The sequence below is a fragment of the Entelurus aequoreus genome, linkage group LG19, assembly GCF_033978785.1.
Source record: "Entelurus aequoreus isolate RoL-2023_Sb linkage group LG19, RoL_Eaeq_v1.1, whole genome shotgun sequence".
In the NCBI taxonomy this organism is placed as follows: Eukaryota; Metazoa; Chordata; class Actinopteri; order Syngnathiformes; family Syngnathidae; genus Entelurus; species Entelurus aequoreus.
In genome coordinates, this window is record NC_084749.1 from 32,691,433 (window position 1) to 32,715,881 (window position 24,449).

The window sequence follows — 24,449 nt, forward strand, 5'->3', positions numbered from 1 at the left end:
GGTTGATATCGGAATCGGTAATTAAGAGTTGGACAATATCGGCAAAAAAAGCCATTATCGGACATCTCTAATTATTACCAGGGCTCTCATATGAACTTGAAGAAGAATTTGATTATAAATTCTAGTACCTTCTAGTAAATACATTTTCTGTCATTTACGGGTTTTGAGGTTTTGAGACATCTCCTACAACTCCAAGACCAGTATGTATATATGTATATATATATATATATATATATATATATATATATATATATATATATATATATATATATATATATATATATATATATATATATATATATATATATATATATATATATATTTCATGAAATAAAAGCTTGTGATGAAATCTCGATTGCCCATGAAACTCTTGACTCAGCATATCTTCTAAAAACGATACAACAAGATCAAACTACAGGAAAAGTGTAAAAACAGACACAAGTCATCTACTAAATAAAAAAAATAAAAAAAACATCACATTTTTGTCAAAGTGTCTTTGTACTGCAACACATTTTTGTGGCTTTCTGGATGTCTTCCTGCCCAGAAACATGAGGAGAAGAGCGGTCCGAAGCGTTTGAGTGTAAAATTCCACTGCGGTGTGTGCAGCCTGCAGGTGGAGGTGTAAAGTGTCAGATTCCAGGCCTGCAGTGCTGGAGGTGTAGGTGTAGTGTGTAAAATTCCACTGAGCGAGAGCCAGAGTTTTATGAAGCCCTCAATTCGTCTAATCTAAGCGTCACTTTTTGAGGGGAAGACGAGGAAATGGCCTCGATCTGAAAAAGTAGCCTGAAACAACACGGCCGGGAGAATAAACACACCCTTTAATCCCCGTGTTAGAGAGCAAAAAGCGGCACGGGCGTTTCTATGGTGTCAGGTGTTGTTTTTGCACAATGGTCGCTTAGATGTGAGGCACTCCCAGCAGGGGAGCGCTCCTCGCTCCCTCCCTGTGGGTGATTAAACATCATTGAAATGTTTGAGGGGTAGCAATCACCGTGTTTACTAGGTACTACTGTAGTTACTAGGTGACTATCAAACACATGCATGAGGTCACTAAAGATGTTTAGGTGTGTCACTCAGGTGGGTCAATAATGAAAAATTGTTTATTCTGCAATTGAATGACGGCTAGCAATCGGCGTGGTTACTTGTTACTAATCAAACGATGTCACTCAGGTGGATAAAAAAAAAAAAAATCCTTATCTGCAAACTAAGGTATGATTTGTTGAATACAGCTGAGGTCTAACAGTGCATAATGGGAATGGTCGCAAAAATATTTGAGTCAGGACACTGATTCAAGTGCTGCAAAGATGGAGGATGAAAGAGCACATATCTTTCTTTAAGGTCGTGAGTTCAAACCCCGGCCGAGTCATACCAAAGACTATAAAAATGGGACCCATTACCTTCCCTGCTTGGCACTCAGCATCAAGGGTTGGAATTGGGGGTTAAATCACCAAAATGAGTCCCGAGCACGGCCACCATGATGCTCACTGCTCCTCTCACCTCCCAGGGGGTGGAACAAGGGGATGGGTCAAATGCAGAGGGTAATTTCACCACACCTAGTGTGTGTGTGACTATCAGTGGTACTTTCTATTTTCAAGAGTAGAACAAAAGCAGTGTCAATATATCTCTCAGCCAGAGGGAAACCCAACATCAGCTGATCCACAAAAACAGTGGCAACAAAAACACTTTTTCCCCGTTTTGTGCAAAAAGAAATGTCAGTTTCTGAGACTACAAAATCACTTTTTATCTAATGTGATGAAACAGACACATCTGATCATTTCCAAAAAGATAATGCCGAAAGTTTCCATTCAAAAGCAGGCGACTACTGGTCATTGTTGCCATGGTGATTCCAGGGTTTAAGGTGAGGATTCCTTTTGAGAAACCTCTTCTTGGGGATCTCGCTGAGGGAGAAGGGCAAAGTGAGGGAGGAAGGGTTCTCTTTCCGTAACACGATGCGATCTTTGATGGCCTCTTTAATCACCTGCAGGAATCAAGCACAGGAATTAGTGTCAACATATTGAAAACAACAATTGCGTCTCCATAATGTGTCTGTGTAGCCTGCCTAGATCCACTGCCAGCTGACATCCGTTTCATCGGACTTTGTGTAACATGTTAGACTTATGCACTACACCAGTGTTTTTCAACCTTTTTTGAGCCAAGACACATTTTTTTAATAAAAAAAATACGGCGGCACACCACCAGCTGAAAAGGTTAAAAAATGAAACTCCACCAGGTTGTCGTGCCTTATTTTGAGTTTGTTGTTGTTTTCTGTGTGTAGTGCTTTAGTTCGTGTCTTGCGCTGTTATTTTGGTGAGCCTTCCTGTTTTGTTGGTGTTTTCCTGTAGCAGCTTCACGCCTTCCTTTGAGCGCTATTGCCCGCACCTGTTTTGTTTTGGCAATCAAGACTATTTAAGTTGTGCGTACGCTATCCTTCTTTGTGGTGTCATTGTTGATTGTCATGTCATGTACGGATGTGCTTTGTGGACGCCGTCTCTGCTCCACACGCTGTAAGTTTTTGCTGTCGTCCAGCATTCTGTTTTTGTTGACTTTGTAGCCAGTTCAGTTTTACTTTTGTTTTACATAGCCATCCCTATGCTTCAGTGCCTTTTGTTAATTTTAGGTTTAAGCGTTACATACCTTTTTACCTGCACGCTGTCTCCCGTTGTGCTTTGCATATTGGGATCACGACAAACCATCCTTGACGCGTTCCGACTTCTACAAAGCAATGAACTACCTGCTGCCACCTTTTGATATGGAGTATTACAAAATTACCCTGCCAAGCTCTACACAGCACAGACACTAGACAACGGCACATTATTATGATTATTGATTTGCAAAAAATATTTTTTGGACCAATTAGGTGAAGTGAAGTGAAGTGAATTACATTTATATAGCGCTTTTTCTCAAGTGACTCAAAGCGCTTTACATTGTGAAACCCAATATCTAAGTTACATTTAAACCAGTGTGGGTGGCACTGGGAGCAGGTGGGTAAAGTGTCTTGCCCAAGGACACAACGGCAGTGACTAGGATGGCGGAAGCGGGGATCGAACCTGCAACCCTCAAGTTGCTGGCACGGCCGCTCTACCAACCGAGCTATACCGCCCCAGGTGAAGTTGCGTAGTTTTCCACGGCACACCAGACAATATCTGACGGCACACTAGTGTGCCGTGGCACAATGGTTGAAAATCACTGCACTACACAACAGTTTTTGTCGCAACAATCTGTAATAATAATATTAGGTTACGTTTAAATTATTTTCAAGATGCACTTAATATGACACAATGATTGGACGGATTTTGTTAGCTCAATTTGAGTCCAAAGTAAACAATGGACAAGCCACGTGTGGTTTGAAATATTCATGAAGTACCCACAAGATTGTTGCCGGGGCCTCTCTCCCTGTTCCCCTCTCTTCTGCTGCATGAAATAAGACAAATAAAGTGGATTTTATTTTTCATTCCTAATCGTTGTAGCGACCGGGACGTTAAATTTAAGGAGTTTTGTGATTTCAAACTGAGTGCACCACTGGGCTCGTGACAGTGTGTGTGCGTGTCGGCAGGGCGGCTGAAAAAAAAGAACAATGCAGCTATTTATTGTTTTACTTTTGTTATTAAATAGAAAGTTGACCTATCACCCGCTTATTATGTTTATACAGTACTGTATAACGCTTAATGTTGTGTTCAAAGTGTACAAATCTTTACTTAAATATGGACTTTTGCCGAGGCTAGAACCCATTATTCATGTTTACATTGTTTATTTTGGTGATATTCGCTTCAATATACAAACTTTTCTAAGTACCAACCTTGTTCAAAAACCAATTAAGTTTGAAATCGAGGTTCCACTGTACCTCACAGCACATGACATCAAGCTCTTCTCCAATTAGTGAATGGTGGGGGTAAGAATGTAAACAGGAAGACTGTCAAAGTAGGGACTAGTAGTAGTTGTAGTGTAGTGTTTCAGAACATGCAGCAAAATAGTACTTTGTTGATATTTGGAATAATTACCGTAGTTTCTGGACAATAAGCGGCTATTTTTTCCCACGCTTTGAATCCTGCGGCTAATAAAACGGTGCAGCTAACTTATGGATTTTTTTTCACTAACAGCCATAATGTTTTGTATTTAACAAATATATTTCATATAACACAGACAGAGACCATGAAAAGGTGTGTTATTGTTTGTTCTATGGCGCCATCTTTTGGACGCGTTTGCTCAGTGCAGGTGCTGCGGGTTGAAAATGTACTTCCTGTTTTGTGCTTTGAACTGAAAGTATTTATCCATAGCGTTTCTGTTCAAAATGATTCTTTATTCATCACTCTAAGCAAGGTTTGTAGGTTTTACAATATAACTAAAACTATTCATACTTACTAAACCGTCCCATGTTTGATGTCTGTAGGAGTGTTTTCATGCATATTTGTTCGTGCTATTGCAATATAATCAAGCTAGCGTCAATAAAGTTAAAGTTAAAAGTCCCAACGATAGTCACACACACACTAGGTGTGGTGAAATTATCCTCTGCATTTGACCCATCCCCATTCTCACCCCCTGGGACAAAGTTTAATTGTACTTGTGCAATGACAATAAAGACCTATCTATCTATCTATCTATCTATCTATCTATCTATCTATCTATCTATCTATCTATCTATCTATCTATCTATCTATCTATCTATCTATCTATCTATCTATCTATCTATCTATCTATCTATCTATCTATCTATCTATCTATCTATCTATCTATCTATCTATCTATCTATCTATCTATCTATCTATCTATCTATCTATCGATCGTTTGGATACAATTAATGTATGCAAATAAACATTTACAAACTCTGCGGCTTATTGTCCGGTGCACTAGCAGGCCAAGTGTTAATGTGAAAGCACCCTTTGTGTTAAATTGTGGACCAGCCTGGACACCGCTCATCATATCACCAGTGATTGTGATCTGACAATCCGTGATGCACACTCATACTTAAGTAGCACGTTCTGTAAAAAAGTATTCATCTTTGAAAGGCTAATAACATTGTCAAGACGATCCCTGCTATAATGGCTGTAAACTGTGAGACACAAATGCCAGTTGATCAAAACCACATCGTTTTTTTTTACATATCAAAGCTGGAGCCTGGAAATAAAAACAAAGAATCCTTTCTTCTGCTTTAAATCAGTGTAGAGGGAAGCAAACGGGGTGGTCATTGCATCACATTTGAGTCCTCTCACTCAGCACGGAAGTGACTCAGTTACAGTTAGTGAAAGTCAGTCTTCTTAATATGACACACCTACACTTGATAAAACTTGTATTAGCCATATAAATGTTTAATGTTGCACCACAAACTAATATTTGTATGATGACAATGCAAATATGCAAAGCATGACCAGATGCACCATGCCCGACAAATAAGACCTCGATCACAGAATTTGATCAGAGAATATGTGCGTACCTTTTGGAAGCCAGCAAAGCCAAAGCTTACCTCCAAGTTGTTGAGAGTGTTGAATTCCATGAGGTCATGGAGTCGAGTGAACGCCTCGTTGGAGTACTGGAAGTTGAAGGTGGAGAATGGAGACTCGGGGTCGTCAAAGATGTCGAAGTCTGCAAACTCTTTGTCCTTCTCTGTCTCTCTTGGAACACCTGTTGTCACATTCGTACCACAGTGCTATCAGTAAGAGAGTGGAGTCCTTCTGCAGCCACAATAATAAACATCGGGTTGAATGATTACCTCTCAAAACACAGATTTGTTTTTGTGAGGATATAACAGGCGGATTGAATTGATTGCAATTGGACTATTCAGGTTGTCTTAGAAGACCTTTGCCTCATGCTCAAAGACTCGATAGGACAGTTCAATTTGCTATAGTTAGATATCCAGGGTGTACCCTGCCTTCCGCCCAAATGCAGCTGAGATAGGCTCCAGCATCCCCCGTGACCCCGAAAGGGACAAGCGGTAGAAAATGGATGGATGGAGATATAGGTTAGCTCCAAGCATCTGTCCTATCTAGTCTTTGAGCCTACAGCTATCCTATCTAGCTCTAGTGGCTAGAGCCGTCTTATCTAGGAGTCATTTCGCCTCATGCTCAAAGACTAGATAGGACCGTTTTAGTCACTATAGCTCTAGGCTGAAATACTAGATAGGATAGCTTGAGTCAATCAAGCAAGATAGGACAGCTCAAGACTCAGAGACTCGATAAGGCAGCCATAGACAATAGAGCTGTCCTATCGCAAAGATGTTTTGCCTCATGCTTAGAGACTAAAAAGGACAGCTCTGGTGACTAAATCTGTCCTATCTAGGAGACCTATATATAGAAAACTTTTCGCCTCATGCTCAAAGGCTTACTGGAGTTAGATAAGACAGACCTAAGCTCAGAGACTAGATAGCAGTGCTTTAGTGAATAGAGCTGTCCTATCTAGAAGATGTTTTGCCTCATGCTCAAAGACTAAATAGAACAGCTCTCACGACTAGAGCTGTCCTATCTACAAGACGCATCTAGAAGACGTATCTAGAAGACGTTTTGCCCCATTTGGCTCAATTGCTATTCGCCTCATGCTCGAAGACTTCATGCATTATTCACTAGAGCCGTCCTATCTAGAAGATGTTTCGCCTCATGCTGAAAGACTCACCAGAGCTAGATAGGACAGCACTAGGCTCAAAGACCAGAAAGAACAGCTTTAGCTACTATATCTAGATAATACAGCTCCAGTCACTAGAACCTCATCCTCAAAGACTTGCTGGAGGTAGATCGAACAGCTCCAGGCTCACTGATTAGATAAGACAGCTTTAGTCAGAGCTAGATAGGACAAGTCAATAGAGCTGTCCTATCAAGAAGATGTTTCCCCTTATGTGCAAATACTGTTTATATATATATATATATACATTATATATATGTATATATATACAGTCGTGGTCAAAAGTTTACATACACTTGTAAAGAACATAATGTCATGGCTGTCTTGAGTTAACAATAATTTCTACAACTCTTATTTTTTTGGGATAGAGTGATTGGAGCACATACTTGTTGGTCACAAAAACATTCATGAAGTTTGGTTCTTTTATGAATTTATTATGGGTCTACTGAAAATGTGACCAAATCTGCTGGGTCAAAAGTATACATACAGCAATGTTAATATGTTGACCACTCCTCTTGACAAAATTGGTGCAGTTCAGCTAAATTTGTTGGTTTTCTGACATGGACTTGTTTCTTCAGCATTGTCCACATGTTCTCAATGGGATTTAAGTTAGGACTTTTGGAAGGCCATTCTAAAACCTTAATTCTAGCCCGATTTAGCCATTCCTTTACCACTTTTGACGTGTGTTTGGGGTCATTGTCCTGTTGGAACACCCAACTGCGCCCAAGACCCAACCTCCGGGCTGATGATTTTAGGTGGTCCTGAAGAATTTGGAGGTAATCCTCCTTTTTCATTGTCCCATTTACTCTCTGTAAAGCACAAGTTCCATTGGCAGCAAAACAGGCTCAGAGCATAATACCATCACCACCATGCTTGACGGTAGGCATGGTGTTCCTGGGATTAAAGGCCTCACCTTTTCTCCTTCAAACATATTGTTGGGTATTGTGGCCAAACAGCTCAATTTTTGTTTCATCTGACCACAGAACTTTCCTCCAGAAGGTCTTATCTTTGTCCATGTGATCAGCAGCACACTTTAGACGAGCCTTAAAGTGTCGCTTCTGGAGCAAGGGCTTCCTTCTTGCATGGTAGCCTCTCAGTTCATGGCGATTCAAAACACGCTTGACAGTGGACACTGACACCTGTGTTCCAGCAGCTTCCAATTCATTGCAGACCTGCTTTTTGTTGGTTCTCGGTTGACTCTTGATTATCCTGACCAATTTTCTCTCAGCAGCAGCTCGCGTTTTCTTCCTGATCGTGGCAGTGACAAAACTGTGCCAAGCACTTTATACTTACGCGTTTGTAACCGAGTCTAATGACTGCATCACATGAGCCCTATTTAAATGGGCTCATAGAAGTCAACAGCTGTCGTCAATCATAATCACTCACATGAAGTTAAGAGGCCATGCCATGAAGCTAATTTGATTTGATTGTAACTTTTCTACATCAGCAAAATTTATCATGTATGTTGCTGTATGTATATTTTTGACCCAGCAGATGTGGTCACATTTTCAGTAGACCCATAATAAATTCATAAAAGAACCAAACTTCATGAATGTTTTTTGTGACAAACAAGTATGTGCTCCAATCACTCTATCACAAAAAAATAAGAGTTGGAGAAATTATTGGAAACTAAAGACAGCCATGACATTATGTCCTCCACAAGTGTATGTAAACTTTTGACCACAAATGTGTGTGTGTGTGTGTGTGTGTGTGTGTGTGTGTGTGTGTGTGTGTGTGTGTGTGTGTGTGTGTGTGTGTGTGTATGTATGTATGTATATGTGTATATATATATATATATATATATATATATATATATATATATATATATATATATATATATATATATACACACACACGTCAACGAATCAAAATGATACAGCACATAAACAACATTTACAGGTCTAGAACTGCTGAGTTTCGAGGGCAAACGATCAACTAAATTATCACTCCATCTAAACTATGAAATTAACCTACCTAAAGAAGTTGTGGAGCTTGCTACATTTTTTCCCAACAGCCTGTAATTGTTAGTTTTCTTTTTTTGATTCGTTCCTTACACTGCATTTTGAGAGCTACCTGACCTAAGTTCACCGAACACCTGACGTCCTTCCAGACCTTGATGCAACTAGTGTATCTCTTGGAAAATCTCAGAACAACTCGGCTGTTCTCAATGTCGGTTAATCTTTGACGAACGTTTCCAAAATGGCTGTGTCCATGTTGTTTATACCGATTAACGTTAATTATGCGATGTCTTAAACAGTTGAAAACGTAAGAAAAAAAGTAATGTTGGGGTGTTTTTATTAATATATTCGACGAAACAATTACACTACAATTGTCCATTAACAAGTAAAAAGTCAAAGGCGGTTATGGCATGTTCTTGCCGTCGATGCTAGTAAATTTTTCAGAGCATTACGGCAAGTGACAAGGGCAGTCGAGGCACTTGCCGCGGTTAAATTCAAACCCTGTGTATATATATATATATATATATATATATATATATATATATATATATATATATATATATATATATATATATATATATATATATATATATATATATATACACACCGTATTTTCCGCACTATAAGGCGCACCGGATTATAAGGCGCACCTTCAATGAATGGCCTATTTTAAAACTATGTTCATATATAAGGCGCACCGCATTATAAGGCGCATAGAATAGACGCTACAGTAGAGGCTGGGGTTACGTTATGCATCCATTAGATGAAGCTGCGCTCAAGGGAATGTCAACAAAACAAATAGTGATTGTACTGACACTTCTACTTGCTGCTCTCTGTTCAACAACCCACTGTTTGAATTTGTCCTCCAACTGTAGCCATCTCGCTTTGTTCCCTCGGAAACTCTGTTTAGTCTTCTTTACTTGGCGCAGGTCATCATGTTGCTTCCTCCACTTACGCACCATTTATTTGTTAATGTTAAATTCTCTCGCTGCTGCTCTATTCCCGTGTTCTACTGCGTGACTGATCGCCTTGAGTTTAAACTCTGCGTCGTAAGCGTGTCTCTTAATAGAAGCCATTTTTGGGTCTTTACATAAAGTTTAGGTCTCGCAACTATGGGACTTAATTTTCCCCCGTAGAAAAATAACTTCTTCTTCTACGGTAAGCAGCCGTAGAAGGGGGGAAATGAAGTCGGCGTAGTTACCGTAGTTGCGAGACCTGTTGTGGCTGAATATTGGTCCATATATAAGGCGCACCGGATTATAAGGCGCACTGTCAGCTTTTGAGGAAATTGGAGGTTTTTAGGTGTGCCTTATAGTGCGGAAAATACGGTATATATATATATATATATATATATATATATATATATATATATATATATATATATGTGTTTAGTTTTAGTGCTTTCATACAGTATTTCTTTTTCTTTTTTTTGTCTTGTCCCATTGTTGTCGCCACAATTTTTCCCTGTCTTCTTATTTCTCATTCTTTCCATCCCGTCCTGCTCCTGTCCTGTGCCAAACACTAAATATACATTTAATAAAGTCAAATACAAATAAGGCAACAAGAGAAGTATCCCACACTTCTCTTTGTAAAGTAAATCTGTACAGCAGATATGAGCATCTACATTAACAATAGGATTTGCCTGAGCAGCTGGTCAGGACAGATTTGGAAAAAAGTTAGATAAAAAAAATATGTATATAAGATTTAAAACTTTTTTTTTTTTTAAACTTGGGACTTCCCACAGGTCAGAGTGTGGACACTGGCGGGCGGAATCCGAAATGAGGACCTGGAGAAATAAGAATATTCACAGGTGTAATAGGTAGGTATATAAAATCATCATCTAAATGTACTGAAAAGAAGATCAGAAACTAATTTTGGTTTGAATTTGAACAAGTTGTGAAAAATCATTCAGTATTTAAAACTAAATATTTGAATAACAACATTTTGGTACAGTGAGTTTACTTATTTAACCTGAGTGTTGCAGGTTCGCTCCCAGCCTCTTGCCATCCAAATCTCTGCTGTTGTGTCCTTCAGCAGGACACTTCACCCTTGCCCACAGTGCGGCTCACACTGGTGAATGAATGATGAATGATGGGTGGAGGTCGGAGGGTAGACGTAAACTGGCAGCCACGATTCCGTCAGTCTACCTCAGGGCCGCTGTAGCTTACCACCACTAGGTGTGAATGAATGATGGGTTCTCACTTCTCTGTGAAGCGCTTTGAGTGTCTAGAGAAGCACTCTATAAATCTAATCCTTTATTACTGCTTATCCCTGAATTCCCTTTTGCGGCTGTTATTATAGGATTAGTGTGTATCCATGTTAAAATAGGTTGTTCTATTCACACATCACACGTCATGCTACATTTTTAAGAAAATGTTTTGCATATGAAAAGTCGTCTGTAGGAAAACGTTTGGAAAAGGGAACCCTTCAATCGGAAACTGATTCAGCATTCAGTCAGTATAAGGTCCTACAATCTGTAAGTCCATATATGGACAAAGCATGGAAAAAAACACTTCCGCAACATCCATAAACAGGCTGCGGAAGTACGTGGGCAGATGGCCGAATGAATGTAAAGAGGCGCTGGAGTGGGGATGAGATGTAGATGTGGTGTTAGGATGTCTTTGTGTGTCTAATGATAAATGTCTGTTTACACATACTACTCTCCCACTGGACTGAGAGATTCCCTCCCAGCACCTGGCTCCTCAAGGAACCATCTCTCTCCCCAACGGCTCATAAAACACAAACGGACCGCCAAGGTTCCTGTCTATGTGCACACGCAGTCGGCGAAATGTATGCTGGCTTAAAAGCCCACAATTTCCATGAATGACTGCACACACCCACATTCAATCGTGAGCAATGGGGCCTAACTGGCGAGACATAATTATTGTGTCAATGTTGTTGTTGAATGATTGTATAACTTCAAGGAAGAGATGCCTCATGTGCTATGACGGTAAAATGGCATAAAGGGGTACAGTTAGATTGTTTTTCCTTCCACATATTTTGTGGAAAGCTCGCCATGTGTACTCACTTACCAGGCGCTTTAAACTCCCTGAAGTTGATGTTGACCAGAACAAAGTGGATGACAGTCGGGCAGTTCTTTTCGCCTTTTTTGGGTTTGAACACGTAGCATTCCTTCAGGCCCTCTCGGTCGAAGACTTTCGGATCAATTTTGGGGAATGGAAGCTTGTTCATACGAGCCCATTTTTCCGCCAACAGGAGCTCCTGAGGCGTTAAATTGACAAATGATGACATGAAACAATTTTTTCAATGAATATTTGTCGATGTAGTGGAGTCAGTCAGACCTTGAATGGCGGGCTGGAGTCGCTGGGTCGTGCAGAGAAATCAAAGGAGATGATGAGGTCGACGGTGCGTTGGGGCCGCAAGAGGAGAGGGTAGGGGAGGTTGTAGGTGAGGCCGCTGTCCACCACATGGATCTTCTTGCTCTTCACATCCAGAGGTTCATAGATGCGGTCAAACTCGTCAGGGTCTATGAAAGTGGCACACCATCAAGTCAGCTATGATTGGAATAAATGCCTGGGACAGTAGTGTCACACATGTTGCATTGGCAACACTCAACCACTGGACACTTCGAAAGACGTCTCCGAGGTATCATACTAACATAAAGACTTTCTTAAAATCTAGCCTTGATGTTGGCATTTTAAGCAGTTTAAAAGAGCTTTTAGTAAAGCCTACTTTAAAAAGTAAAATGACATGTTCCCCTGGATATAATACCAATATAAGTTGCTACATATACATTAGATGCCAGGTTAAATAGAGGTACAGCTCTCGAGGTGACACGAGCACCTGGACATGGTCAAAATAGTTGGCCATTAGCCATTATTGTCTGCCATCTATAATGTTCCACGTGCATGCAAGTTGTGTGCTGTGAACTGATAGCATAGTCACCTCTTGCTGTCTGCTGATCTGACCATGAGCTCATAAAGTTGTCTGGTACAGTTCCCCAAAAGTGTAGTCCGTCTAATCATTTTGTACCGTGTCCATAATGATATATTACCAACCTCTACAGCACATGTGTCAAACTCAAGGCCTGGGGGTCAGATCTGGCCCGCCACATCACTTTATAATGCCTGGAAATTATATGTGTCAATAAAGCACCTTATCTTTTCTAACTAAATGTATTTGTTCTTTCCATTTTCACAGAAAAAACACATGTACTGCATGGAATTGCATACCTTGAAAACTTTAGTAGTATCCAATAATGCAACAAATATTCTATTATCTTAATCTCCAAACCATTTTTTGGGGTGAAATTACAAAATAAATACTTAAATATCTTCTTGACTAATAATTTCAAAGTAAGATATGCATCAAATTGTACACTGTAACAATGAAAATAGATTTTATAGTAAAATTTATGTTGGTTTTTACAGCATATTACTGTATATTTAAAAAACTCCACAACTGTTTTTTTCTCTGTGAAATTCTGTCGACTGAGCTGCCAGCTTTACCCGTAAAATCTATGGCTGTTGTTTTTTACGGTGTATTACTGTAAGTGGAAAAACAGTACCATGTTTTCTTTACGGAAAAAAAACCAATGGTAGTCATTTTTCATTTACAGTAATACGCTGTAAAAAACACCATAGATATTACAGTAAAACTCTGGCGACTAAGCTGTAATTTTTACCGTCAAAAAACAGTGGTACTGTTTTTCCAATTACAGTAATATGTTTTAAAAAAACAAACTGTATATTTTACAGTAAAATTCCGGTGACTGAGTTGGCAGTTTTTTTTAACTGTAAAATCTACACTTTTTTTTAGTGTACGTAAAATATAAATATAATATTCAAATGCATAGGCCTATTTATATATTGTTCACTGTTAGAAGCGGCCCGCTGAAGTCAGCCATAACTGCAATATGGCCCTCAATGAAAACATGTTTGACTCTAGGGATTAACATACCGTATTTTGATCAAATATTTTATATTTTCTTAAATTTGTTCTTCAGAAAAATGAAGGCCAAATCTAAGTCATTGTATGGGTATTTTCAGTCTTATAATTTAGGATGCTCAGATCAGGCATTTTTGGCCTCCGATCTGATTTCGAATACTGATCTGATACTTTGACAATAAATTATAGAGCTGAAAATGTTTTGTAGCAAGTAACTCAAGCAAACTCAATAACACATTTATATGACGCTTATCTTTTCAAATTTAGAATTCGCTGGTATTGTTGTATATCAGATAATGTGTAAATACATGTGTGGTATTGAATCAAGAGGCTAGTGCACAATAACTAAATAAAAGCAAAAACTACTATTGGCTTCCATTTAAATCATTTTGGTTTTGCCCAGAGACTTACTCCCTGAGTATGTAAACAATAACAAAAAACATTAACAATATATTTAACAACAACAAAATGAAAAATATTGATCCAATCATTTTAATATTGTTTACATATTAGCATATTAGGTATTGACAGTACTGTACTGTATCAATATCTGGATCGGTCACCCTTAATTTGTATTGAAGCATTACTTCTTCTGTGTGTGTGTATAGCATGCTTAGCTATTCCTTTTCCTCTAGTTCTCCAATGGTGGTGATGATGAGCGACCTAAGAAGCGGCTTCTAGGCGACAGGGGTGTTTCAGCTTGCTTTCAAATTAGAGCCAGTGTTCTGGTAAGACATGCACTCTCCTGGAATCGATGCACGCACCTCCTGCATGTGTGTAACAAGAGTGTGCATCCCTTTCAGAGGAATCTTTCATGTAAGTACAATCTTTATCCATGTAAGCACTGGGACAAAGCTGCGGTGAAGATCAGCTGGGCTTGGCAGCTCATCAGCCGATCTGATCCCATGATCAGGATCGGTAAATATTTGTTCCTAATATTACTAGCCATACAGAAGATGCAATGAACACTTGCTCTATTTTTATGAACCTCTAATTGTAGCACACAAGCAACCGCCTGAAAAACTCTACAAAGACAGGCTACTAGAGGTGGGGGAAATAATTAATTTTTAGATGCATTGCAATTCGGACGATGATAAAATCAATTAGTAAACGTCAATAATTGATTTATTTATTGTAAATAAAGTAATGCAGACAGTTCTAAAATGTGGCTGACTGCAACGAGCCACCTCACTGAAAGATCCGTTTTGCACACATTTCCATTAATTTTGTAAATGTGAGAATTAATTTAACTGTTTCTTTTTACAAATGCACAGTTTTTTTAAGTTGCAAGTGATAGTTTCTTATTTAGTGAAACGAAAAGAAATGAAACACTGCATTAATATATATAAATTATAGATGCATCAATATTCATTTTTTAATCGAATCGTAGCTCCTGAATCATAATCGGAATCGGAATCGAATCGTAAGGGGCTCAAAGATTCCCACATCTGCTGGCTATTATGATTTTAAAACAAAAACATGCTTGTTGTTACCTGTGACAGCGTCTACCTCCTCCTCTGGTGTAAGTGCATGGCAGATGATCCCACTGGCAGGAGAGAAAGGCATGCTGGTGTTCAGGTTCAGGCCCAACATGAAGTTATGCACCTGGTCAAATGGGGTCAGGATAGAAAATGTTAGAATTTTTATTTTTTACAAATTTTAAAAATGTTGAATTCATCAAAGAGAACAGAAATAAAAGGAATCTACTAATAAGTTTAACTTTGGACACCTTGCCAGCACGGCCCTCTCTGGTGTTAAACAAGGCTGAGTCGCTGAAGAGCGATGTGAACATCCTTTGTACCCAGCTGGCCTGAGCAGTGCGATGATACTCGTCCTCTGCCTCTTGGTTCTCTGTGCCGGCTGAACACCAACATGATTATTTAGAGACATACAATACAGCTCTTTTAAATGCAATGACAACATCGTCTCATAAACAGTCAACGATAATTAGAAGTAATAATTACTAATCAGATACAATGTACTTTTTCTAGTTTGGACTTGGCCATTTTACTTTAAAGGGGCCATATTGTGATTTTTGTTCTACATTTAAAACACTTCCTTGTGGTCTACATAAGGACGGTGGTTCTTTGGTTAAAATTGTGCAAAGATTGTGTTTTACAGACCATCTTCAAGTCGCTTTCTGACTGTCTCTTCAGAATGCCCTGTTCTGTGGTGGTCTTATTTACGTTCTGAAGCCCTCCTCCAGGCCAAGTTGCCTTCGCCTCCACGCCGTCAGCCATGTTTAGTTTTAGTGCTTTCATATTGAGACTACTGACAGACATTTGTGAGAACTACTGTATACACTACTTTTTATTACAAATGCCACCAGCAGAGAATTACAGCATGCATGTGCATGTACGAGTCAGTCTTCTCCACAACAAAAGCTATAGAACAAAAGGTACTTTATTGACTATAATTAAATAAAAAAGACTGACTCGCGCACAGCTCTTTGGGTAAATCTTTACCGCATATGAAGATTTCCGCTGATGTAACTAAGGCAAAATATGTCAAGTCTTGAATTCCAAATGTCTCGTTTGGAGCAAGTTTGGAAGAAGGCAAGATTGTTTTATAAATATCTCCGTCATGTCGTTTGATTTCAGATTGTCAGGACTAATAGGGATCCCAAAGACAAAAAAAAACAGGCACCAACATGTAAGAAAAAATGGTTTTGCGCAACATGACCCCTTTTAAGAGATTGACTTCAGCTTTGTCTGTATCTGTTATGCTCATCTCTCATATAAAGTGTGTGGGATTCTTAAGGAAATATGTAATGCAACCGTGGAGCGATGATGATTGCCAACATGTGGGAGGTTGTTTGTGTTCCCAGCATTTTAAAAAGAAACATGATATTTGTTTTTGTTTTATTTAATGCAGAACAAAACATTGACTTTCACTGGTTTTCCCAAAACGTTTTACTACAGTTTTTTTTGTTTACGACAGTTTTCTTTCCTCTTTCCCTTTATCTTAGACAGCAATGGCTGTCACATATTCAGCAAACACATTATTACAAGGAAAATGCTGAGCTTTGACCTTAGAGTGAGATTTAATGATGTACCAATGGACACATGGAAATTTAACCACGAACATGCAAAACATATGGTCAGGACTTCCACGTTCCCTTATATACAGTAATATGTAAATACACAAGCAGTGTCATTTGAACCTCTAACTTTTTCCCCTGCAGTAAAATTGTAGCTCACCTTTGCGGGGTTCATCCTCGTTGTCCATACTGTCTTCTCCAACAATGTGCTGTGGTTTAATCTGCTCTGTAAAATGAGACACACGTCAAGGTGTATATCGACAATAGCCTTAGTGCGCATCAACACTGCACCCCAAAGATGCTGAAATTCAGAGTCTTCTTTGTCACTCTCAAATTACACAAGGTACCAACATGTAATACCAGTGATGAATAAATACATTCTTTAACAGGGTGGAGGTCTTTTCAGCACTTTGATAAGACCAATGTATTGTCTCTTTGCATGCAAGAGGGACTGCACTTTTTTGGAAGTTTGCCAATCATTCACAATCATTATGTAAGAGAAGAACACATGAGTTTGTTTTTTTTATGCATTCTAAATATAAAAAAAATGCGATCAAAAGTCAGCTTCCAGTGGAGCCTATAGGAGTCGCTCTATTCTGCCTATAAAAGCTCTTAAAAACATCCAAACACCTCCATTAAGGTTTTATATACATGATGTAAGTATGTAAGTAAACATTGAATTTTTACTTATTTTGATCATTTTAAGCATATGCGACACATTAACTTCACAAACGCATCACGACGTTCACTTTTTTTTACTTCATCACTGATTATTACTCACTGCAGTCACTGAGAGCCAACAAACTTGATAAAACATCACTTACTGTACAATGTCTTCTGTCATTAGGATGGTCATATATTCCCATGTAACTGAAGAATGACTCATAATCCTCGCGAAGAAAAGGGAGGTGCAACTAAGCGTCTTTTTGTGTCATTATTGCCATTGCTGGGTCTAAATTGGCTGTCAAAGTGTAACAGCTTGTTGGAATAAAGGCATGATTTATGATCGACAATAAACTTTCACGAGCAAAGGAAGCGAGAAAGTAGCAGACCACTCGAGAATTTAAACATCGGCAAACAGGCTAGCGATCACGGCGCCACTGTAAATAGTTTGACTGCGTTAGCGCTAGAGGTGGGGGAAATAATCGATTTTTAGATGCATCGCAATTCGAACATGGATGAGTATAGAATCGATTAGTAAGAATCGATAATCAATTTATTTATTGTAAATAAAGTAATGCAGACAGTTGTAAAATGTGGCTGACTGCAGCGAGCCACCTCACCGAGAGATCCGCTCCTTTACTGTAGGGCACTTACACTACCGTTCAAAAGTTTGGGGTCACCCAAACAATTTTGTGGAATAGCCTTCATTTCTAAGAACAAAAATAGACTGTCGAGTTTCAGATGAAAGTTCTCTTTTTCTGGCCATTTTCAGCGTTTAATTGACCCCACAAATGTGATGCTCCAGAAACTCAATATGCTCAAAGGAAGGTCAGTTTTGTAGCTTCTGTAACGAGCTAAACTGTTTTCAGATGTGTGAACATGATTGCACAAGGGTTTTCTAATCATCAATTAGCCTTCTGAGCCAATGAGCAAACACATTGTACCATTAGAACACTGGAGTGATAATTGCTGGAAATGGGCCTCTATACACCTATGTAGATATTGCACCAAAAACCAGACATTTGCAGCTAGAATAGTCATTTACCACATTAGCAATGTATAGAGTGTATTTCTTTAAAGTTAAGACTATTTTAAAGTTATCTTCATTGAAAAGTACAGCGCTTTTCCTTCAAAAATAAGGACATTTCAATGTGACCCCAAACTTTTGAACGGTAGTGTATGTTCCAGTTTTGCACACATTTTCATTAATTGAATAAATGTGGGAAGAATTTAACTGTTTCTTATTACAAATTGTGGATTCTCACTCAAGCACCGCCTAACAGCCTATCATCAAGGGGCGGTACATACCGCTGCACCTTCTCAATCAGCCTGAAGTGCCAACAGCTGTGCGGCCAGGTGAGGCACAGCTCCAAACTTTTCTTAACTCTGCCTCATTCAGGTCTGGCTCTCCTCTGTGTCAAGGCAGGTGCATCAGGTGGTAAGCTGAGGCATCCACTATTTCCCCGTTAATGACATTACTGGTGAAATGTTTATTCTTTTCTCTTATTTTATAGGCCTAGGACTAGTGATGGTTTGATGAGGCCTCATGAAGCGTTTCGACACATTGCAAAACTGTATTGATACTGTGTCACTAAATACTGACATCTGCTGGACATTAAAAATCCCTACAGGCAACCTATGGACCGACTCAACTGACACTGATTTTATGACCTAGTATATACAATAATATAAACCAAGTCATTGTATTTCATTTAGGATTATTTCATATCTTCATTTAAATAAAAATATTTTTTTAATCTTTTTTAGATACAGTCAAATAATGTGAACATGTATCGTGACTAGGATGGTAGAAGGTGGGGATTGAACCCCAGTAACCAGCAACCCTCCAATTGCTGGCACGGCCACTCTACCAAGTTCGCCACGCCGTCATTCCTGTACCTTCTCTAGTAACAGTAGTGACGGGTCCTGCAACACAGATGCATTGGCGCATGCGTCGAGCTCATAGAGCGAAACCCTGTGTCGGTGCGCGTACCGCTTTTAGAAAGTCACGTGACCGATCATGAGCTGCTTTGGTCACGTGACCGATACGCGAACTGTATCGCACTGACGCCTCCTCTGTGCCCTGTGAGCAACGTTCCCTCTAAGGTGCGCTCCTGCGCAATTGCGCAGTGCTCAAGTGTCCTCCGCGCACACCGTGCGCCGCACAGCCAATATATGCCGCGCACCAAATCAAACCCATCTGAATTCTAAACAAAATAAACACATTTATTCTGTGTAATTTTGAAATGCAACTTTGAGTGACAGTGACAACAAGCGGCCCTAACGGTGTTCGTCAACAACACGCATTGCGCCGCTTCCGTTTGGCGCGCAGGCGTCAGTGCGATACAGTTCATGAGCGGTCACGTGACCAGAACAGCTCATGAGCGGTCACGTGACCAAAACAGCTCTATGAGCTCGACGCATGCGCCGATGCATCGGTGTTGCCGGACCCATCACTACCTAGGACGTTTAAGGACGTGTGCATTGTGAAAGATTGAGAACCCTGGATGGGTGAGATTTATGTTTGTTAATTGAGACTTTAAAGTTTGATGCTTCCACACCCTGCCCTTCCTAAAAGGACCTGTACAATAAATGCGCCTTTTCGGCTTTCTGCAAACCGTATCCCGTGTCTTGGTGAGAATCAGGTGCCACAAAATGCACTGGGTTTTTTTAAGTTGCAAGTGAGGTGCCCAAAGATTCCCGCCTCTAGTTAGCGCTTATAATAACAATATCACTGATACTTGGTTATTAAGTCACTAAATGGAGTATTTTTGCTGCTCTTTGGATGTTTTTTTAATTGGGTTTTATGGGGGGAATACTGCACCTCCCATTAGCTCTGCTGTATGCAGACTTTTGTTTACATTTATTAAGTTAAGTATTAAGTTAGAATGAGACAAGCGGTAGAAAATGGATGGATGGATGCTGTCAGAAAAATTGTATTTAAATTATCAAAAAACTTTCCATTGTGAGTTTCCATTGAACAGACAAGAAGCTGTCTTTGTGGCACCAAGCCAAACGCTCGGAAGATTCCGCTGTGTACGATGGAATCAGACGGGAGGGGTCATCCATTGTCCTCCAAAAACCTGCCAAAGCTGAATCTACGACAAGCCCAAGCCCGAGGGATCTTCTTCTTTTGTCTTCTATTGTGACCGAAAACAAGGACTGTTTACATGCTACCCAATCCTGTTGAGAAATGTGTTGTTGCGTAAACATTGAACATCTAAATAAAAGAGAGGACGAAAAGCTTCTTCGTCAGAGCGTGGTGCAGGACTGTCGTGGTGCAGGACTGTACAGAAAGTACAGTGGCCATGTCTCTCCTCAATATTGAGTCCAAGTTTAATTCTGTCTCTGTTTGATTCCTTGCCTTTTGTCTTGTTTAATAGATGTCATCAGTGTTTGAACCTAACATCTAATTGGTCCTTCGAGCCGGATCCAATACGTTTTGACGATTCCAGCTGGAGTGAGTGAAACCAGAGGAATGGCCACCAACTCCTGATTGAGGAAGCTGTTTTCTTCATTTCGGGCTGGAATTTGAAAAACTGACGGGAGACCGAGGACAAGAGGAAGGAACGCAGAGAGCAGTGAGTACGTTTTGAATTGACGAAGAAAGAAACGACTAAGAAAAAGCGTGTGACTGAGGGTTACGACGCATATACAAACCCTGCAAATCCTAGGCTCTAACAGGTAAACAGGCCAAAGAATTAGAGGAAACATCGGAGTCCAATGTCCGTGGTTAAAATTTAAAATAAAAACTGAATTGAAAAAAACAAGTAGGCCAAAATACTGAAGGGCGTCGGAGTCCGCGATGACAGAAATTATCCGAAAGCCATAAACAAAAATACTGTACAATAATTTGAAATATCCGTAAGCCATTATCTGAGGGCGACGGCGTCCAACACAGACCTAAAAAGGTCTATTCAGAAAAAAAACAGAATTTTTGTCCGTAAACAACAATAACCTAGAGGGGGTCGGACTCCTACATGAAACATTGAAAATTTTCCGAATATCTTAACACTGAAAAGTATGAATGAACTTGAGAGTGTGTGGGAGTAATCGCCATTCGGCTATCACTCCATATTAAAGTTGTGAGAAGTAAATAGTGGGTTATTGTGGAAGCTTGTAGGCAAGACACCTCCACTGGGGAACCAACTCCAGTAGAAGCGACGTGTACCACGATAATAAATTAAACCACTATCTTACAACAAAGAAAAAAGTAATCCTTATAAGTTCGGCTCTGTAGGGGACGACGGATTACTCCAAATTTATAAAATGGGAAAAGGGACAAGTAAACCAAAGGTTAGTCCAAAAGACGAGTTAAAATGTAAAGACTGGAAAGCAGTAGAACCATACAATGAAAATATATTGAAGCAACCAACAGTACGGTCAAAAAGAGACCCAAAAAAACGCAGACCTGATATGGTCTGTTAGAATCTATTGAAACCAAAATAGGAGACATCCAAATCTCCGAAGACCACACGAAAAGACAAATAAATTGATAATAAGGACATACTAAATTATGAGGACTTAAGTAAACAAACAGGGAGTAAATCAGAGATAATAATATAAATATAGGCTAAAGAAATAAAAAATTTTGTGTGACACCGTTCCATGTAAAGTTAAAAAAGTTAAAGTGCCAATGATTGTCACACACACACTAGGTGTGGCGAAATTATTCTCTGCATTTGACCCATCACCCATGATCACCCGCTGGAAGGTGAGGGGTGCATGTACAAGCACATGTAGAGAATAAAATGACTGTGCTGGGTTTAGCAATAGTATCAGATCACGAAGGAGGATTGAAAAATAGAAAAATAGATGGTAAAATTGAGATTGAGTGTGGAGAGAGACAGAGAGAGAGGGAAAAATAAAATAAGAGAAAACTCAAAAGTGCTAAAGTGAGAGAAAAGTAAAAATAAATGAAGAAATGGAAAAAAATCAATAATAAGAATTAATGCTAAATGGAATAAACTAATGCTTACGACAGAGATAATGGGGGGTATTGAAATAAGAGATGAAGAAAATGTAGACTGAAGATATGCATGTATGTTTGCATATATAAAGAGCGCTTTTATATATACAAATATATATGTGTATAATTAAATAATGGAACAAATAAAAACCTACATGAATAACTATAATAAGAGTTGAGATATATAGTATGATAAAATGATAGTGAGTTACATGTTTATTTGTTTATTAGCTGAGGAAAGAAGAGAGGAAAAAAAGAAAAAAAAAAGAAGAGAAACCGCTTCAAGTGTTGTTGACCTTTGCCCTTAAGAGTGCAGTCATGCACCCACACACCACCTTGGGTGTGTGTGTGTGTGTGTGTGTGTGTGTGTGTGTGTGTGTGTGTGTGTGTGTGCATTGGTGAATTGGGGGAGGTGTGAAAATGAATTTATTACATGTGAGTTTAAAGTAAAAAGTAGGTTTAACTTTGAAGTGTAGTATAACATTCTTAGGTTAGATTATGTTTTAGACATTTGCAACACCATACATCTGAGTGTTGAGCTAAGATAAGATGATGACATAACATAGAATAAATAAGGAGGTATGGCAATCAGGAAAACTATCAGCTAGCGATAGACAACTGTTTGCTTTGAATATTGGTGAATAATAATTGCAAATAAGAAATATAAACAATGGGAAGAATGTAAATTCAGAGTGTAAAAGTATAGATTAAGTGGCGTATAGACATTTTAGTGAGTTTAAAATGTTACTTAAAAAATACATGAAGTAAGATGTATAACATTTGAATTAGGAGAAAAATAACATTAGCGTTATTAAATATTCTACACAGTGAAAGACACAAAATTGTGACGACCTGGTCGCATGGTGATGCGGGTGTTGTTCTCCCAGGAATGCAGACGGGCTTCGGACACAGCTTGCAGGTAAGAATGATTTATTTAAGAAATAAATAATATTTGAACAAACAAAACCGTGCTCATAGCACTTAAGGTAGAAACAAAAACGACTAGCGTGGGAGCTAGCAAGCAAAATAATGTAGCATGAGAGCTAGCAGGAAACAAAGTGGTCGTAACTTGTTGCATGAAAGCAAATTAGGAAGCCAGGCAGAGTGCTGCCCGGGCAAAGACTAAATAGCCCTCTGATTAGCGCTCGGGCAACAGGTGCGCGTCCCGAAACGCTAACCAGAGGCAGGTGAGCAAAATCTGCCGTCATGGCAACAGAAACAAAACACACGTGACACTAAACTGTAAAACTGTGATCCGAGCAGCGGATCCTAACAGTACCCCCCCCTAAAAGGACAGATTCCAGATGTCCCTTGAAAACAAAAAAAAAACAACAACTGGAACCCGAAAAAAAAAAACAAGCAAAAAGTTCACGAGTCAAGGGCGGGCGGGGGGTGACTTGGTGGTGGGTCGCCAGGCCACGTGTCCCCGAATCCACCGGGGAAGGGTCAGGTGGCGGCGGCGAATGGAACGCCGCCGCCGCTGGCGAGGCGGGCGAGGCGGGCGACCACGGTAAGGCCACATTCGTGGCCGCCGAGAAGGTGGGCGTGAGTGGCGCCAGAATCTCAGCAGCCTCTGAGTCCTCGAGGGCTGCATGCGCAGCCGGACCACTCGAGGTCGCTGAGACGTCGCCGTGGAAGCGGTAGGTGTCGACGTCGCTGTCGTGGCAGCCGGAGTCGGCGCTGTCGTGGCAGCAGGAGTCGCCGCTGTCGTGGCAGCAGGAGTCGCCGCTGTCGTGGCGGCCGGAGTCGCTGTCGTGGCGGCCGGAGTCGCTGTCGTGGCGGCCGGAGTCGCTGTCGTGGCGGCCGGAGTCGCTGTCGTGGCAGCAGGAGTCGCTGTCGTGGCAGCAGGAGTCGCTGTCGTGGCAGCCGGAGTCGCTGTCGTGGCAGCCGGAGTCGCTGTCGTGGCAGCAGGAGTCGCTGTCGTGGCAGCAGGAGTCGCTGTCGTGGCAGCCGGAGTCGCTGTCGTGGCAGCCGGAGTCGCTGTCGTGGCAGCCGGAGTCGCTGTCGTGGCAGCAGGAGTCGCTGTCGTGGCAGCAGGAGTCGCTGTCGTGGCAGCCGGAGTCGCTGTCGTGGCAGCCGGAGTCGCTGTCGTGGCAGCCGGAGTCGCTGTCGTGGCAGCCGGAGTCGCTGTCGTGGCAGCAGGAGTCGCTGTCGTGGCAGCAGGAGTCGCTGTCGTGGCAGCCGGAGTCGCTGTCGTGGCAGCAGGAGTCGCTGTCGTGGCAGCAGGAGTCGCTGTCGTGGCAGCAGGAGTCGCTGTCGTGGCAGCAGGAGTCGCTGTCGTGGCAGCAGGAGTCGCTGTCGTGGCAGC

General features: G+C 40.5%; 1 protein-coding gene across 1 annotated transcript in view; it reads right to left on the reverse strand.

The window, feature by feature from the left end:
• Window positions 1-342: 342 nt before the first annotated feature.
• Window positions 343-24,449, reverse strand: part of pla2g4ab (phospholipase A2, group IVAb (cytosolic, calcium-dependent)) — a 67,271-nt gene continuing 43,164 nt past the window's right edge. Inside the window, exons 13-19 of the mRNA XM_062028322.1 lie at window positions 16,670-16,735; window positions 15,199-15,329; window positions 14,963-15,074; window positions 11,864-12,048; window positions 11,594-11,783; window positions 5,456-5,613; window positions 343-1,975 (exon numbers count right to left, since the gene is read on the reverse strand). Coding sequence (XP_061884306.1) covers window positions 1,817-1,975; window positions 5,456-5,613; window positions 11,594-11,783; window positions 11,864-12,048; window positions 14,963-15,074; window positions 15,199-15,329; window positions 16,670-16,735 — 1,001 coding nt within the window. The 3' untranslated portion in view covers window positions 343-1,816. The remainder of the gene's footprint in view (window positions 1,976-5,455; window positions 5,614-11,593; window positions 11,784-11,863; window positions 12,049-14,962; window positions 15,075-15,198; window positions 15,330-16,669; window positions 16,736-24,449) is intronic.